This window comes from Egretta garzetta, unplaced genomic scaffold (genome assembly GCF_000687185.1).
Source record: "Egretta garzetta isolate BGI_Z169 unplaced genomic scaffold, ASM68718v1 scaffold60, whole genome shotgun sequence".
In the NCBI taxonomy this organism is placed as follows: Eukaryota; Metazoa; Chordata; class Aves; order Pelecaniformes; family Ardeidae; genus Egretta; species Egretta garzetta.
The window spans coordinates 1,222,548-1,240,561 of NW_009258269.1; the positions used below are offsets into that span (position 1 = coordinate 1,222,548).

General features: G+C 41.2%; 1 protein-coding gene across 1 annotated transcript; it reads left to right on the top strand.

Moving 5' to 3' along the window:
- Positions 1-206: 206 nt before the first annotated feature.
- NPM1 (nucleophosmin 1) lies at positions 207-12,822 on the top strand (the record flags this gene model as incomplete). Its single annotated transcript, XM_009649627.2, has 10 exons — positions 207-302; positions 3,122-3,241; positions 4,036-4,129; positions 4,896-4,999; positions 5,546-5,607; positions 6,097-6,151; positions 7,925-8,014; positions 8,931-9,032; positions 11,460-11,534; positions 12,510-12,822. Coding segments are annotated over 10 exons (837 nt in total), but the record flags the coding sequence as incomplete, so codon positions are not given.
- Positions 12,823-18,014: the final 5,192 nt, after the last annotated feature.

Sequence of the window (18,014 nt, forward strand, 5' to 3'; positions counted from 1 at the left end):
CGCGGGGGCGGCGGATGGGCTCGGAAGGAGCAGGAGCCGCGCGGGCGGCAGTAGGCCGCGCTCTCGCCTGGGGTTTTCCCCACTCCACGTGTCTCTCGCGTGCCGTTGGGTTTCCGTGCAAGAACAGAGCCTGGAAGCAGCAAGCTGTGAAATAACCAGCGGTTAGCAAATAACTGCGTCTCAGTAAAACAGTGTGCTGATAATTGAATGGTCTCTTCGCAGGCTGCGAGCTTAAAGCAGATAAGGAGTATCAGTTCAAAGTAGATGATGAAGAAAATGAGCATCAGTTGTCCCTGAGAACGGCAAGTATTGCTTGGGTTTTAGGTTTTTTTTTTTTAAGTAGTGGCATGCGATGCTGTGAGAAGTGAGTTTTTTTCAACGTTCATTTATCTCCTTAAACTTGTTTCTTTTAGTGGTAAGTGTTTTTATATGAATCTGCTATATAGCTCTTCCTGTGAGTGGAGCATACCACGTCACTTAAAGTATATTTGCTGTTTTGAAAAAAAAAAGCTTAAAATGTCCACTGATGTTTTTTTGTTTACAACAAGCAATACAAGTCTGGAAAAGTTTAAAAATGAATTCGCAGTAGGTTAATAAATATATACTAAATAGAGTTAAAGGCCAGAATATACATCCTGACATCTCTAATGCAATAGTTCAGATGCTACAAGAGCACAAGGGAGGATAGACTTATAAGAATCATGCATGGACATAGACTTTATTAGAAAGTTTATTTTGGAAAGCTTTTCTGTATATTCCCCAAACATAATTTCAGTGCTTTTTTTCCCCCTAAGCAGCTAATAACTAAATCTAAATGGGGGCAGGGGGTTGTGTTTTGATGTATTGTTCTTACTGTTGCCCACTCCAAGGCTGTAACTGGGAAATGATGTCTTTCATTCAGATAACTCATCTAACAGTTTTTACTGAGCAGGATGCTCCTGGAAATCTGGATCTGTACACTGAGAGTACTTAGATGTGTCCTTAGATCTTTCTGCTGCCACAGCAAGACACAGTATGTGAAGGCTTTTGTTCTGGGCTGAGCATGTTACTTTTGGTTAGCAGAGATAATATGCCACAACTTCCCAGGAAGGGAACTGAAGAGTTGTAGCATCTCTTTATGGTTTATTACTGTGCTTATTTAAATACAAAGAGATACCTTGGTGACACCTGGAAACAAAGAGTTTTATAATTGTGATATACTTCCTATAATTGTGGATTATTTCCTACAGCAGAAGTGCGTCCTGCAGGAGACTTGCATAATAATGCTCCCCAAACTTATTCATGGTGATACTTAAACACTTTAATGTAGGCATCACGGTTTTGTGAATCATGTGTCTTCAGTCCTTGCATTTTATGAAAATTACAGCTTGGACTTGACAATGACTAATTTGTTCTTAATTAGGATTTCTTCTGAGGGAAGAGTGTAACAGTAAAGTATGTATAGGGCAAGTTCATGCAGATATTTCTCATATCGGAATGTTTGTCATGCAGGTGGAAGTAGTCACTGAGTGATACTTCAGTTGTATGGCTTTATCCAAAGATCCTGGTTTTGGAAATTTACCTACAGCATCTCTTCTGATGCTGTGCACTCTTCCTGGGGGATGAAGCAGACTGGATGTGTACCAGTACTTCGTTTTTAGGGTTGCCTATCTCTTTAAAGACAAAAGATGAAATACATGAGAAATGGGGGTTGAAATAACAAATGACAAGCTGCAAATGACTAAGAGGCTTGGAAGATCTTGGATGTAGCTACAAACAGAAAATGCCTTGGCAAGAGGAGGAAGGAGTTGATGGAAGATAGACTGTGGTGGTAGCAAGTACCTGGTGACTGATCTGTGCACCTGATGAAAGACTCAGTGTATACAGATTGACACGTGTCAGTTAAGATACAGATGTAGGAATGGGCTTGGGTATGAGGTACAGAAAGAGGTGGAGGAAAAAAAAGGATAAAACTGAGAGGAAGACTGACAGATGTAGGGGTAGGAAGTGCCATGAGAGTTTCTGTAGATGCCTGACTGGTGACAGCTGAGAGGATAAAGAGAGATGGTCACTGCTTCATTACCTATTTATTGCCAGTGTGCATTCCTTCAGTGTGCATGTCTTCCTTGGAAATTAAAGCAAATGGATACTTGCCAGGCACTCAGTAAATAAATGAATAGTAAGTGCCGCAGTATTGCTTGAGCTGGTGCAGATGACAGGAGTAACTGGCGTGGAGGGCACGCTCTTTGATTCTTGGCCTGGTAGGCCAGCAGCTGAACGATTCAGAGTTGTTGCTACCCCATTTGAGAGGTGAGGTGAGAGGAGCAATTTCACTTCTTTAAATTCACAGTAACAAAACGTGCCAGGAGTAGTGAACCCTGTATCCTATTTATTTCTTAGCCTTCAGTTGGATATATCTAGCCTGGATCATTATAGCCTGCCTAAAGCTCAGCTCTTGCAGAATGGAAATTTGAGTTGGATGCCTCTGCCTGAACTGTTTACACTCGCATCTTCCATGGAGGTTGGAAAACTTTTCTTTTCATGGGCATTGGGAAAGAAAACAGCCTTGTTCACTTGTCTCAGGAACAATTGCAGTGCTTCAAGGGATTCTTGGTTTTCACATCTCGTGCATGTAATCCTGACTCAGATGCCAGAGGTTCAGAGAACTGGAATTTCAGGCCTGTCCCATGTCTTGTCACTCATTTGCCTCCCTGCAGCTATGATTTTTGAATCTTCAGAGGCGTCAGACTTGTACTGAGTATGAGGAATCCAGGCACTTGAGTTTTGAAATGCTCTGGGACAGCAGCTCTCAGTCCTTGGTGAATTAACGCAGAAGGCACATGCATAAGTGACAGTACTGAACTGAGCAGTTGTTAAGGTTTAACTCCTCATTGAATGTCACTTAAGCAAAAAGCGTGTAGTGCAAGTGACAGTTAAGCAGCTCGCAGATGAAACATGGCAGGAAGGGAAAGGATAAAGGCTGAGACTCTGGAGTAGGGATAGCAGTTGCTTGCCTTCCTCTAGGCATGTGTTTGTACTTCAACGCATTTGACTTAACAGATCCAGAGCAGTGGATGGAGTTTAAAAGACTTCAGCATATTTGGGAAGAATCTCAGAATGTGCACTGTTCTTTACTTCACAGGTTACTTTAGGGGCTGGAGCCAAAGACGACTTACACGTTGTAGAAGCAGAAGCGTTGGACTATGAAGGCAACCCCATTAAAGTAGTACTGGCATCTCTGAAAATGTCAGTGCAGCCTACGGTAAGTACAGGAACTTGGAAAAATCTACTATAAATTGGGTCTTAGGTGAGAAAGACAAGTTAGAAAAGGTTTCGGTTGACTGAGTTTTAGTCAAACTGCACAGTGGTCAGTGGGTTCAGATGAGTGTCAGTTGTGGCATGTGTGGTAAATACAAGCTAAATGTGAATTTTTTTTGTGCCTAGTAGACTTACTCCAGTCACCTGGAGATGGTACTTTTGTTCAAACTATATTTTTTTAAAAATAGTAATGATACTTGTCATCTCTATGTATAGAAAAGTATGTGTTTGCAAGCAGCTGCATTGCTTTCTTTGAGCCTGGGATGAGAAAAATCTAGTTTTTCTACAGGTACCAGGCTCCTTGAGGGATTCTCAACACAAGTGCTACCCTTTCTTGGTTTAAGGGCACCCTACTTCTCATTCCTGCCATCTGGAATGTAATTTGAATCAGTGTTGCTGATGTAGAAGTGGAACTGCACAATGCTAGGGCAGGTGTGATGGATAATGTTCAAATTGGCATTGCTGCCAAGATGAGTAGAAAGAAGAGTGGATTGGTCTGGCTTTGAAAAGTGTGCCTTAATTATGATAAGCAATGCAAGTGTAGTAAAACCTGTTGTGGTGTATTGGCCCTGAATTGACAAAACGCTTCTGGAATATTCTGTTGGGTGGAAACCTGGAGTAACTGTGTTAGCTCTGGAGTCTGCAGATGTTGGTGCTCTTGGTTTCATTTGAGTGAATTGTCTGTTGCGCATGCTTTGCCTTTAATATTAGACTAAATAACAATGCTTTTTTCTTAAGGTTTCATTAGGTGGCTTTGAGATCACACCACCGGTGGTCTTGAGGTTGAAATGTGGTTCGGGGCCTGTTTACGTCAGTGGTCAACATCTCGTAGGTACGTGTTACTCTGGTTACTAATCCGTGATCTTGCTGGCTGTCAGCACCAACGGAACTTGAGTGATGTGTCTGGCATCTCAAGCAGTACTGTCGCTAATACTGGCCCTCTGACTCTTTAATTCACTGTCCTCAGAAGCACGAGGTAACTGTAGGACAGAGGAGTTCAGAGAAATGCTTGCATACCTTTTCTTGCCTCTTGTTTTGTATGGATAACGGGAGTTTGTCAGCCTTGCAATTTGAGTTCTAATGTCTCTCCTTAAAAATGGGTGTTAGGTTCCTGGTGTTGGTGTCTCACAGCAGAAAACTATGAGCTTTCTGCTTATCAGTTGAGAGTGAGAAGACTGCAAATAGTTTTGTTTGTATTAAAAATTACTAAGCCAGGACTAGCCTTCTCCTGTCTAAATTGTCTTTGAAGCCGATTTTTCCCTCCAGAAATCTCTTAAATGTGTCTTAGAAATGGAGAAAATTACATTCTTGACTTTATATGGCTTCTTTTCTGTGAGGAACATTACGGGCAGTGTATGGTTGGTTTTTGCCCATTTTGGGTTTCATTGTAGTTTCAGTGACTGCATACAGTCAGCTGGAAAAGTTACTGCTCTCAGTGGGTAGGTTGCTGGTAGGAAGCTTCCTCCTATCAATTCTGCATCTCACTAAGACCATGCCTGTTGTGGATGATACTCTTCCGTTTGTTTCTTACTAGCAGTCCTGTTCTAACTACTGTTAACATGAGGTGGGGTTTTTACACATTACCATGGCTTTTTCAGCATTAGAGGAAGAACCAGAATCGGACGACGAGGAAGATGATACAAAAATTGTGAACACTTCAACAAAGAGACCAGCAAGTGGAGGAGGAGCTAAAACACCACAGGTAAATACACTTACAACCAGCTCATCTGCATGAATTTTCTTTTGATTTGGTGTTTAACACTGCCTCTAGGAGTAAGCAGTTAGATGGCTTGCTGTGATTTACTAAATATGTTGTCTGTTGATGTCTGTGGGGAAGGATTATTTTGTACTTGGGTCTTAATAAGTACTAAATTACAGAAGTGCAGTTAAGTACAGATAGTCTCCAAACCTTTGCTGGAGGGGCTAATAGGAAGGCTACTTTTATGTGGAAGTTTTGTCCACTACAGTAACTGAGCATGTGCAGATTCTAATGTAAACATCAGTGTACTGCAAAGAGTTTAAATGCTGACTGAAGCTCTTCTTGTCATGTAGAAGGAAAGGTTCGTATGCTCAGAGCATGTTGTAAATTTGTCAATAGCTTTTTTGACTTGGCAGCTCTAACTTGTTGATTTTTAGCTAAACTAATGGAAGGTAGTCCTGTAATCATGCCACAAATTGTTTTGGATAGGGGTTGCTGTTTATTAAAACAAAATGGTATTGACACTTACTGTACTTGATCTTTTTTAAGAAAAAAGCAAAATTATCAGAAGATGATGAGGATGATGATGAAGATGAGGACGACGATGATGAGTATGTATTCCGGTTTTGATGTATTTTGAAATACAGGGTTAACTCAGAATATGAATTGTGTGACATAACTGGATGTTATGTGAGCAAGCTACTCTTTTAGCTTGGCTACAAAAAAGCAGCAATACCTCAAGTTTATCTTCACGATGCAATCTAAATTAGTGTTATTCAGATATGTCATACTGGGTTATAAAACGTAGTTTCATGCAAATCATTAACTTGTAATAAATGTAGAATTTCTTTATTGATAGTAGTGGAAGTCTTAAGATACATGCCTTCAGTATTAAAGCAGAAGGGAATGCATTTAACTGCTTTAATGGTATTAAGTAGAGTGTTTGGCCTAACACCTTGGTGTGCATTGAGGTATAAGGTGGACTTGGGAAGATTGCTTGCTTCAATCATGAATAAAACATTAAGACTAATTCCTAATATGGTTAAAAGTTTTGAGTATGAATCTTGAGTTATGGTGTGTGACTACCCTTCTAATTGTAGTGATGAGGATGACCTGGAGGATGATGAGGAAGAACTGAAAACACCGATGAAGAAAGTAAGTCCCATATATATATATATACACACACATTGTGACCCTCTTCACTCATGAAGGATTAAAAAACAGCCTGTGTAATGAACTTGAGAGGAAGGGATTGATAACACCAGATGGACTTAATATCTGCAGCTAAGTTTATTCAGAGGGAGCAAGTGCTAACACCTCTGAACTTATAAATAGGTGTTAATTAATTGTCCTGATTTTGAGTAATCTTTAAAGATTCATATGAAGATCCCTAAAGCAGAAGTGTGGGGGGAAGCTGTGTTTGTGTGAGACAGCTGTTTAGGTTTGAACTCTGCATTTATTGTAATGCAGAGGCTAATTGAAGTGTCCTCTCCTTTTGTGCCATTTTCTGATTTATAATGGACTAGATATCGATACAAGGGAGGACAGTGATCAGGCAGATAGTCCCTTAAATGAATGAGCCATCGCAGAAGTGTGGGGGGAAGCTGTGTTTGCGTAAGTGAGACAGCTGTTTAGGTTTGAACTCTGCGTTTATTGTAATGCAGGGGCTAATTGAAGTGTCTTCTCCTTTTGTGCCATTTTCTGGCACATCAGGCAGATAGTCCCTTAAATGAATGAGCCATTTGGAATGTGTGGGTGGGGTGCCTTTGATTTAGCTTAGTCTGTATAAAGAAATTGTAATAGGGCATTAGAACACTTCAGGGTGAGTGTGCATCCAATCCATGGTTTATTTTCTTTACTGCAGAGGGGTGGCTGGGTTCTTAACAGCATGCATATGCACATGTGCAGTCGTCAGACTGATACGATTTTGTGTATGGCTGTTGGGCAGCAAACAAAACCCTGCTCGCAGATGTGGGTTGTGCTTTGCCATTTCTGTTAGTCCTGCGTGCTGTGAAAAAGGTCTTCATAGTAACCTAACTTTTGATTAAAAAAAGGATCTAAACGTGTGAGCCCATAGGAAGGGTTCACTTGGGGTAGCCAAGTGCTTGAATGGGAAAGTACATCAGCCCTTGAGTGCCATCTGGTGGCAAGATAAACTGTAGGATGACTCTGCAGCTGCAGAGGTAGAAGGCAGTCATTTTTTTGAGCTTGTGTACTCTGGCTTGAACTTATGTTTACATATCTGCTGTTTAGAAGCAAAAACTTTAATGTTTCACTTCTCTGTATGCCCTAATGAATTTCTGTAGGTGATAGTACACCTAGTTTGAGGCCGAGTAAAGATGATCTGAACTGCAGGTTTCCTGCCATGTAATAAAATCCAGTGTGGCTGAACAAAATGGTCCCTTGATTGATATAGCAATACTAGAACTCAGTTCTTAAATACACATGTGGTGTTGCCCATGCACATACCAGATGGTATTTCTGTATGAAATGCCAAACGAGAGGTAATGGTTGTGTTACGAAAACCAAGTAGCAGTGAGTCAGATCTTGGAATTGCAGTGCCATCTAAAATTAGTCCTATGCAATATCTGCCCCCAAATGTCTGCATTGTAATATATAAGGAAAGATGTAATATAAGGAAAATGTAGTGGCGGTCCCACATAGTTATATGGCATCATAAAAAAAAAAAACCTTGATCTTGGTTATGTTACATGTGCTGCACCAATGGTTTATCATTTGAGTTCTGTAACATACATGCTTTTTGCTTAAATAATGGACGCTGATCATGTTGCATGGGCAGTGAGAATGCTTTTCTGCTTGATGTTAAATACTATGTATTTGTTAGTACGTCTTGAGTATTAAGTTAACGAGATCAACATTTACTAGCAGTTTTTCATAGCAGATGAACTTAAGTGCTTTCTTTTTCAGCCTGTCCGTGAGGCTTCAGGAAAAAATATGCAGAAAGCAAAGCAAAATGGAAAAGACTCTAAGCCGTCCACACCAGCATCTAAATCAAAAGTGAGTGAAGACAAATGAGTAAAAGAAATGTTTGTTCTAGTGTGGAAGCTAGTTTTCTTGCCTAACAGTGACATTAAATAATGTACTAACAATTAAGTTAGGTTTTTGAATCTTACTATGAAGCATGCTGGGGATATGGTTCATTGCTTCATGTTCCCCTGTGAAACTCCTTAGCGATCAATATGTAACTATAACAGCCAAGTTTTGAAATCAGATGTGCTTTCTCTTCTGACTATTGGTGTTCCCATGGTTTAAAATACAAGTCTGTATTTTTGTGTAGCTGCTTGTAAAAGAGGATGAGCGCCACCTGTGTTGCCACTGCAGTATGATGGGAGGCTGCTGCTGACAAGAGCGTCTCACTTAACTGGTCCAATTGAGAATGTTCTCTTGTTCAGTTGCTTTGCAGTTTTCAAGCTTCCTTATGCAGGTTTTTCCTTGCTGCATGTACTTGAATGTGCGTGCAGGGAAGGATGATACAGAAGTTAGTGTGGGATGGATGGATGGCAGGATAGCATCTGAAAAGCAGTGCAGATGTGTGCCTTTTAAAGCATGAGCTAATCTGGCTGCAGTTATGGAGTAAACTGTATCACTGACCATTTGGGCGATTTTCAGTTTAATTTCTGTTGGGAGCTGTGGAGGCATCTGCCCAGAAGCATAAGATATTACCTGTGCTAACTGCAGTGACTCCCAAGCTTGAACACTGTTCTTCTCCCTGTCTTTGAGGAATGTGTTGGAAGCACAAATTTAACTTCTGTGACTTTTTGAAAACTATCTAAAGTATTTGTGTGATAGCTAGTTCTTTCATTCCATATAAATTCTACAGTAGGTTTTAACATTCTTGTTTTTAGAAAACTTGATCTTGTATACTAAGCAGCTTTATGTGTGTGCAAGTTGCTAATGAAATTATATTTTTCAGACTCCAGATTCCAAGAAGGATAAATCTCTAACTCCAAAAACACCAAAAGTCCCTCTGTCGTTAGAGGAGATTAAAGCAAAAATGCAAGCGTCCGTAGATAAGGTGAGTTTTTGGAAAATTCAGGTTTGTCAGCCTTATTTTCATACTTCCATGGGCCAGAAGAATTTGTTGTTTTTAAGAAATGGTTACATGTCACTGCTGAGCTGTTATCAGATGATGTTGAAGCTCAGAGAAATGAAAACTCATTTGGGACAAAAAGAAGCCTCTACTCCTGAGAAACAAAACCACCTACTTTGTTTCTGTATTTTTCCAGTAGTAGTGTTTGTAATTTGGTACTTTTTAGTGAACTCTCAGTTAAAATTTTTCAAAAAAAACCAACAAAAAACCCCCGAACAATAAAGAAAGCAACAAACTTTGGGTGATACTTATTCTAAAGGTGTCTTGACTACTGTACACATTTATTTTAGTCAACTAGAACAAAGCAGAGTTTTTCATGTGCTTGGAATTGCTTGGTTTTAAAGCAGTATCCAACTTAGATAGCCAGATGCTTGTAAGGCTTTATAACTTCCAGAAGGGGGAGACAGCTGCTTGTGATATGCATTAGTGAATCAATGAAGACCTGAAAGCATTTGCTTTCTGAACTGGAGATCTGATGTTATTGAGTCTCCCCTCAACGGATGTTTCATCTTTTGAAGGTCACAGGGCAGTCGTGGCTTTTAGTTGCCATCAGCTTTGACAAGCACTTCAGTTATGCAAATGAGAATTCTTAACTGCTATTTAAGTGTAAAAAAGAAAACTGTATTTTAGTTACAGGCTGGCTGAATAAAAGTGTAGCAGGTAATAGCAATTATTTCTGCCTTTGCCAAGGTTGGAAATCTGTGCTTGCTAAGGGTGCAGTTCAATACATGTGTACTGCAGAATAGGTGGTAGCAGGGGCCTGGCATCTAGACATACTGAGTTCTGGTTTTACTTCACTGGCTCAGGAATGTGCTTATGGATCATAGGCTCATTTGTGACTGAACCAGATTCTTTATTGGAGACTTATTTTTGGCTAAAGCCTGCACTGATGTCAGTGCTATGAAGAACTCCGGTTTTTCTTTTTTTTTTTTTTTGTTTGGTTTGAGATGATAAACTTTTCCCCCTTACCTAGCAATCAACTCATCTAAAGAATTAGGATTATCTTCTGTTTAGATTCTTTGTTTTGAGGCAGTTTTGTCCCAGTAATGCAAAATAAAACAGTGTTTCAATATAGAGTGGATGTAGAGGGAGCAATGATGGATTGTGATCAGAGTCAAAATGCATATCCCTAAACTGTGAACCTGACAGTGATGGATAGTATGATTCTGCTAGGTCAAACTAACCTCTTGGATCTAGTGGATGGGTGTTTTTGCGTGACTCAGAGGAGCCACGATTAGTGTTATTTCTGCAGTGTAAGCAGAAGTGGCTGAGCTGCTCGCAGTAGACAGATGTCCCTATGGAGGGAAGCATGCAGACCAGATAACTGGCAAGTAGATTTAGAATATACTTTCTGTTGCTGGAGAGTTTTTACTGGGAAATGCTGTGGAAGCACAAACATGTAGAAGCAATAGCAGCTGCTTAATTTAATGTTTTCCAAGATGGGGCTAGAGCATTGTGCGTTGCCATATACAATAGCACTTCTAGCTGACAGCCAGCAAGTTAGCAGCCTTAAAAAAATCACTTTATTTCTTTATTAAATTAACTAGGGTGGAACTGCTGTATTATGTAGTAAGTAGATGTCAACAAGCTAATAGAAAAGCATCATTACTTGACAGAATCCAGGAATAAGACACTGTCCAAATCCAAGTTTTTTTGGTTGTGGTATTCAGTTTCAGATATTCCTAGTGTAGCTTTGTTTCCTTTGAATATAAAATTGCTGTCTTCTGCAGTGTGCTGAGTAGCAGCTAAGTGTGCTACCATAATTGGCTAGGTGTATTTCAACTGATGTACCTGAAAAACGGGAAAAATATTACTTATGGGGCACATGAAAGTAAATTGATGTCTCCAAATAGTGTGCTGTATTATTTTGTCCAGAGATGGAAGATCTGAAGATAAACCTAGATGCATGAATTACTGAATCTGCTTTGTATGTCTGAGCATGTACAAAGACAATTTCAGAGATAACAAGCAAACATCCCTAGAACAGTTCTTCAAGTTCATAGAACTGATGTATTAGGATGAGCCTTAAGGGGATAGGTGGGACATTAGTTGATTTTTTTGCCTTAGAGAGCTGAAGTCAAAACCCTGCCTGTGAAGGATAGTAACGTCTCCAGTGGCATGCTGTAGGAAGAATCCACAAATGTGGATTTAGTTCTAGGCACTCCTGTGAGAAATACCTGGGTACTGTAGACAAGCAAACTTCGAAGTGGTTTAAAAGCAGATTGCTTTGGGATGTTGCAAGGTGAGTGCAGTAGAATTCCACACGTATTGCAAAGGATTTAAGCTTCCTAAGTTATTTGTTGGAATCATTAAATGACCTGCATACACTAAAGCCTGCTTTTTTCAAAATAGGGTTCTACCCTTCCTAAGCTGGAACCCAAATTTGCCAACTATGTTAAGAATTGCTTCAGGACGGAGGACCAGAAGGTAACTGAATTTATTGGAACTTTATAGAGTCCAAAAACTTTTATAACCTGACTTAGGGATTCTTTTCCACTTCTTAATCTTTACAAGCTTTGGACTATTTCAAAGGGTTACAAACCACAAACAATACTTCAAATTAAATAAATGGGAACAGTTTTAAGGGTTTAGTTGGCTAAGATGGGAAAGCTAATATTTTATTACATTTTTCCAGCTTTTATATGGTTGGTAAATTATCTCTTGCTTACTAAACCCACAGAATTTTCCTTTTGGCACCATATTGGCTAAGGAAATGAGCTGTGGTTTTCCTTGCTGCTGAATTTGGCCACCTAGGCCAGTCTGCTGTTCAGCCTTTTGTTGGGGACGGTGTCTGTGAGGGGGAACTGTTTTGTGATTGAGATTATGGCTTTCTTGCAACATTTTCGCCCAAAGTCAACTGACCTCTTGTGAGAGGGCAAGCCAAAAGGTGGTATCAGGAAGCAAGTTTCTGTATTAGTTATTACCCAGCATATACCGAGTCTAAAATGTGTCTTAAGTTTCCCTATCAAAATTCCTGTAAGTTAAAACTTTCTTCCAGTGACAGAATTCCTTATGCTTTCCTGCTTCCTTCAGTGGTTCAGAGTAAACTTGTCTGATAGACAAATTGATAGGTTCTTGAAAGAATGTTTAAAGGCAGTTAGCCTTAGCTACTGGAGTTGGTCTGACATTAGCTGGGGTAGGCAGAGTTCAGCCAATATTTGCCTAGCTGGTCCACACCCATCCTCTCACTTACCTTCACTGAATTCTTACTGATGTGACTTACAGTGAATAACAGTCTTCTAGCAGAAGGACCTAAGGTCTTGCTTTTGACTGGATTTTCCTTTGAAAGGAATGCATTTTTTGTTGTAATTTAATGTCAATAACTTTGTGAAGTGACAGTAGTAAACTGAAAATAATTAGGAGAATGGATTTCAATTTCTAACTTTTTGTGTACACTTCCAGGTCATTCAAGCTCTCTGGCAGTGGAGACAGACTCTGTAAGAAAAGAAAACAGTTTAAACAGTTCATTAAAATCTGCAGTCTTACTTCTGTAACCATTATTTGGCTGTCCTTTTTACAAATGCTGAAAGAGTTTTCCCTACCGTGTCTGATAAATGTCATCCAGATTACCTTGCCAAGAATGTGTTGTCCAAAATGCCTGTTTAGTTTTTAAAGACGGGACTCCACCCTCAGCTTCATTTTAAGTATGTATGGAATGTTTTGATAAGGCATGGTGGTGGTCAGACAAATGGAAATGGTGGGGAGACTAAATGTACGTGGAAAAAAAATAAAATTTAGTATTTTAATAAAGTACTATCGTTTCTTTTTTTATGGGTTGGGGGTAGCCTGCATACTGAACCCAGAGCATAACAGGGCTTTCAAGTTCTCATAGGAACTGCTGCTAAGTATTTCAGCTACTTCTCTTTACCAAGTACACATCAGATAGTCTCATTTATGTTGTCAACTTCAAAACCCACTGTACTGCAATTCCATGAGCTTTACAGCTACTGAGCAGATGATTGGTGAGAAGACTTAAGTGGTAAGTGGGACTTTATTCTTGTCTGGAAGTGACCACTAATTATATAATTGCCTAAAACAGCCTTTCCTGCATCTCGATTTCTGACCCGCTTCACTGGTCTTTGGTTTATGGTTTCTCTCTAACAACTGAGTTGGTAGGGCTTGTGACTCCACTTGTAAAATGTAATACTTTTGATTTGGGAATTGCTGGCTGTGCTGTTCCTCTGAGGGGCTGTAGTCTCTGAGGTTGTCTCACGTAATGACTCCTGTGAGGTTTTTGTGGAGAAGAGAATTAGCTTGAGTGTTGTAGGGTGTGCCTGGAGAGCTCACTGAGGGAGATGAATGCCAGTGGGTAAAAGCTGGGGGAATGATGAGGAGCTAATCTCCAGCAAATCCCAAAAGCTTAGATGGGCAGGTAGTATCCTATCTCAGTGCCTTGGGTCTTTCAAATTATTGCCTACCAATGATACTAAGAGGCTACGTTAAATTTTTGGACTGGTCTTGATTGTCATGTAAAGTAGAAATGCCAAGGTGTAAGGGCTCTTTCACATCAAGGGGAAGGACAACATGGATATTGTGCCTGGCACTGAACTCTTCCTCAAGGCTCTTGTCTGAATGCTGTATCACTTCAAATGCGTGAATGCTCAGTCTATGTGTAGTAACCACAGTAATTGTGTGAAGACGAAGAATACTTAAAACATTTAAGCAGTTGTATGGTAACTATTAAAATGATTTAATCCTTTCTGTGGGTGAGAATGCAACTGGCTTCTATTTTTTTCACAGCAGAAAAGTCTTACTTGAGAGCAGAAGGGCATGAAAGCAGTCTTTAGCAGGTTGAGGTTTTTTTTCCACTTGAAGGACTTCCACAATTGGGGTCCTATGGCAGTTGCCTTCACAAGGCATGGTAAAAACCTTAGTTGTGTTGTGCTAATGGGGCATGGGGTCTCTTTTATTCTAGATGTTCTTTTTTTCCAAGCTGCTCTAGAAGCAGAATGTATAATTTGTGTAATTTGCTTTGTAAAATTGTCACTGGAAATACTTCTTTAAGGTTTGCTACTCTAAACACCTCAGTTTCTGTACTTGAGATACTGGGCATGATGGAAACCAACACAACTCTCCATAAGCAAGCATTTATTTTTGGAAAAACAAAGCGTAGCAAAGTGCATGGTATAGAAGTGAAACACAGTGCAAGTCTAGTGTCAAAGATTCATTTAAGCTTGAGAATAATTGCAGTATGTGAAATGGCAGAGTATAAGGGTTTGAAATGCCTGTTTCGGTGGGGTTATGTCAATAGATGATGTCATATGCACAAGCGAGAGCAAATTTCCCTGGTGAGATAGAGCTAATGGCACAGACAGGCTTATTTAAGCAAAATTGCCCTCAATTTTGGCTGAAACAAGTGAAAATTGTACAGTAATTTCAGTAAGGGGCTATCCAGCCAATAAAATATTCTGAGTTCTGAACTTTTTAAGAAAAGCCAGGGTGTTGCCTGTCTATAGGTCGCTGACCAAAGCAGGACTGTGGGGTGCAGGCATGCTTGGCACAAGGCTTGCCAGGGGGAAGATGGAGCCCATGTGGGCAGTTCTAAAGGAAAATGTATTCCAGTGCTGTAGCTGAGGCATCATGTAAGTCAAATCTCTTGTCAGGCTGCTGTTACGCATCATGAGGCATCTTTTGAGGCATCTGCATCATGGCCTAAAAACGAGAACTTTGTTTGGCCCTGGTTAGCTTGCTCACTGTGTTCTGCCAGTTTATGTTCTTGCAGCTGTAGCTGTGAGGAGTGGTCGGTGTGGCTGCCCCCTGGCTGCGTGGCTGCCTGCCTGGTTCCAAATCCTTCGCTTCTGTTGGGACCGGCCATCCCGTGACTCCTGTGCCATATCCTTTAGGATACTCAGAAGTGGCTGCCAGTTCTTCCACTTCTTTGAATGGACCCTCTGAGGTTGTATTCAGAAAATCTTAATTTAAGATAAGATGTGAAAATAACCTGTTGACGAGAAGATCCCAAATAGCGGATGGGGGTTAGTGAAGTAGTTCTTGACTTTCTGCAGAGTTGAAGCATGTCAAGTGTATTAATGCAAATGCAGGCTTTATCCCTCGGGAAAATGACTCGCCTTCCCTTTACAGGATGGTAAAATGCCTCTGCAGGTGGTTGTCCCTTGACCATGGATTTCTCCCCCTGCTGCCTTCCCTGTTGCAGGACCCTTCTGTTCCTTGCCATGTCCATGCTTAGTGTCCTCCCATAAGCGTTTCACTCCTTAACAGCGAGCAGGCAGCTGGCGGTGTTCCCCTGTGCAGGACGAGGTGAAGGCCACACTAGGTGTGTGGGACCACGCAGGGTGTGCAGCAGGGCTGTCCTCTGCTGCACGGTGTTGGCTGCAGCTACAGCTGCTCCGTACGCATCTATTTTGTCTCCCAAGTCTGGCGTTTCTGGGCGTCTTATTTCAAAAAGAGGCAATAATAGAAGGATACTTCCCTGCAGTCAAGTGGCCTCTTCCAGCTTTAGGTCTTGGTCTGTGTCTTATTCTTTGGGGTGTTTAAGAAAAGTGCTTGTTGGCCACTTTAGGTCTGTCTGGGAGTTCTGTTTGCTCCTATGAATCAAACTAACTAAAATGGTGTCTCAGACCCCAAGTGCTATGATGAGTATGGGGCTCCATTACTTTCCCTGTGCTCAGCTAGCTGCAGGCTTTGGAGAGGAGCAACTGGAGCATGGCTGGCAGGAGGGTGGAAGGGAGTGGAGGGAGTGTGTGTGGGCTGAGGTAATGGGAAACAGGGCCAGGATGGGTGGCGGTTCTGGGCTTCTTGCCACCCAGACAGTCCCTCAGGGGCTAAGTTCATGCTGGAACATGCTCTCTGTCCTCTCCTTCTCTAGAAATCCTACTCGGATACCCCAAGCTATGTCCTGTCTCTTTCCAATGTGCCATTACTGACTAGCAGCCAAACTCTCCCAACTTTTTTTTCCCTCTTATGGGACAAGCACATAGATCCTTACTCTTGCTGTTTTCCCAAAGGGGAATGAAAGACTGGATCCTACTTCCGAAATGTCAGTAAAAGCTGGAAATGAATTTGGGTGGTTTGGAGCGAAGCATTAGATGGAGTGCCTTTATTCCCTGGCCTTGTCTAATGGGCAGTAGGTCTTGGCAAGCAGCAGCAAGCGCAGTTGGTTGTGTTGAGAGAGGTTTGGAGGTTCTGTGATCTGGTATATAAGGGTTGCTTTGTCTGAGTCCTGGCTCTTGTATTCTGAACGAGGAGAGCTGAGCTTGTGTGATTTGGGCACAGGAGAAGTGGTCTGGGACTTTGAGGTGTGTCTGGAAGGGCCGGACTTGTCCTTCTTTCTGCAGACGGCAGAGGGAATCCCCTGCTCTCTTGCTCGTTGTTTTTTTATCTACATTTACACTTCTGGGAGCAATTCTGTGTTGTGTTGGATCTGCTCCTCAGTGGATGTCTGTTGGGGCTGTCTGTTATGCAAGTGGATTTTAAGCCATGCCTAAATTGGATGAAATAAATTTATCAAATATATTAAAAATAAGATTATTAAGATATATATCTTAATATATTAAATGTTAATTAAGATGAATTAAGTGTGCCATGGAGACCAGCTGGACTCTTCTGATTGTATGCATGCATGGCCTGTGGTCAGCTGTATAGGGCTGACTTGACTTTATTCAGAAACTCTTTCTCCACCACTTCTGTCAGCTCTCCCTAAGCAAGCCAGAAGAGCCTTTAGAGGAAAAGGGTCCTGGAGAAAAAACAAAGAGAAAGAAAGGGCAATGAATCATAAAAAACAGAAAGAGGTGGCTGAGGGTCAAAAGTGAGAATGGGAAAAATGGAGATGCTCTGCAGGGGACCTCTAACAGTGGTTAGAGGTGGCCATGCAGGCAGTGATGTGCTGCTGCCCAGAGACTTGCCCAGCCAAGGGGATGGAAATGGGCATACTTGAACAGCAAGTGGCAAAAGGAGAGAATGTCATTAGGCCACTCAAAACAGAATTGATGTGCCCAGTTCACCTTAGACTTAGCTTATGCTGGTACTAGAAACAGTCCATTTTAATTTTTAATGGAAGGCAATTTTGTTAGAAGGGTCCTGCAGTCTTGCTCAAGATCCCTTCAGCTAATTGCTGGGGCCCTAAGCCTGCTGCGCCCCATACATTCTGTTGACTTACCTGGTATTTAAGAAAAAATCAGTTCCTCTTGAATAAGGATATAAATTTTCAAAGTGATTTTCAAATTAAGCCTGAGGGGTTTTTAATTTATTTTTCTTTTTAATGAGAAATAACTGCAGGGAGAGCTGAAGGCATGGTGTAGCTTGTCGAGTACTTGGCATTTCACTGCTGTAGCCACCTTTATCATCCGGGCCTGGTTCATGCAACTTTTCCCATTGCTCCTGATATTTGTCTCAAAGCTCGTAATTGTGATATTTTCCCAAGAATGTCCTTGATGAGAGGCTTTAGTGACACAGATCATGATGTACTCTAGGCAGTATATATTATCCCAGCATTGCTTTAAGTGTTGCTTCCCAAAGTACCTGCTGCTTTAGCGGTACATAAATGTGTGTGTGTGTGGACACTACAGCTAATAGGTAAAGCTTTCAGTTTAGTAATAAGGCCACCTCTGGCCCTTAGGACACTCTTCCCTGCCCCTTAACTCTTTTTTTCCCATACTTTTAAGTATATCCTTAAAGTTGTCCACATGGAAATAGGTTCAAACTAAATGACCACCCCATAGCTAAGGGCAATAACATGCCATGGGATCACCATAATCAAGGGGACCCAGCCCTTGTGATCCTCAGGGACCACAGAAGGACCAGGGAGACTGGGGGATTTTGGCTTCTTTTTTAAGGTCTTAAACTGTGAGAGATGCTTCTGCTTGTTCCTTCTAGCTTTGTGGTTCTGGGTAGTCCCTTCCAACTCATTCCCAGTTCTACAGCTTGCCACAGCCTTCTCCTTGCTAACTT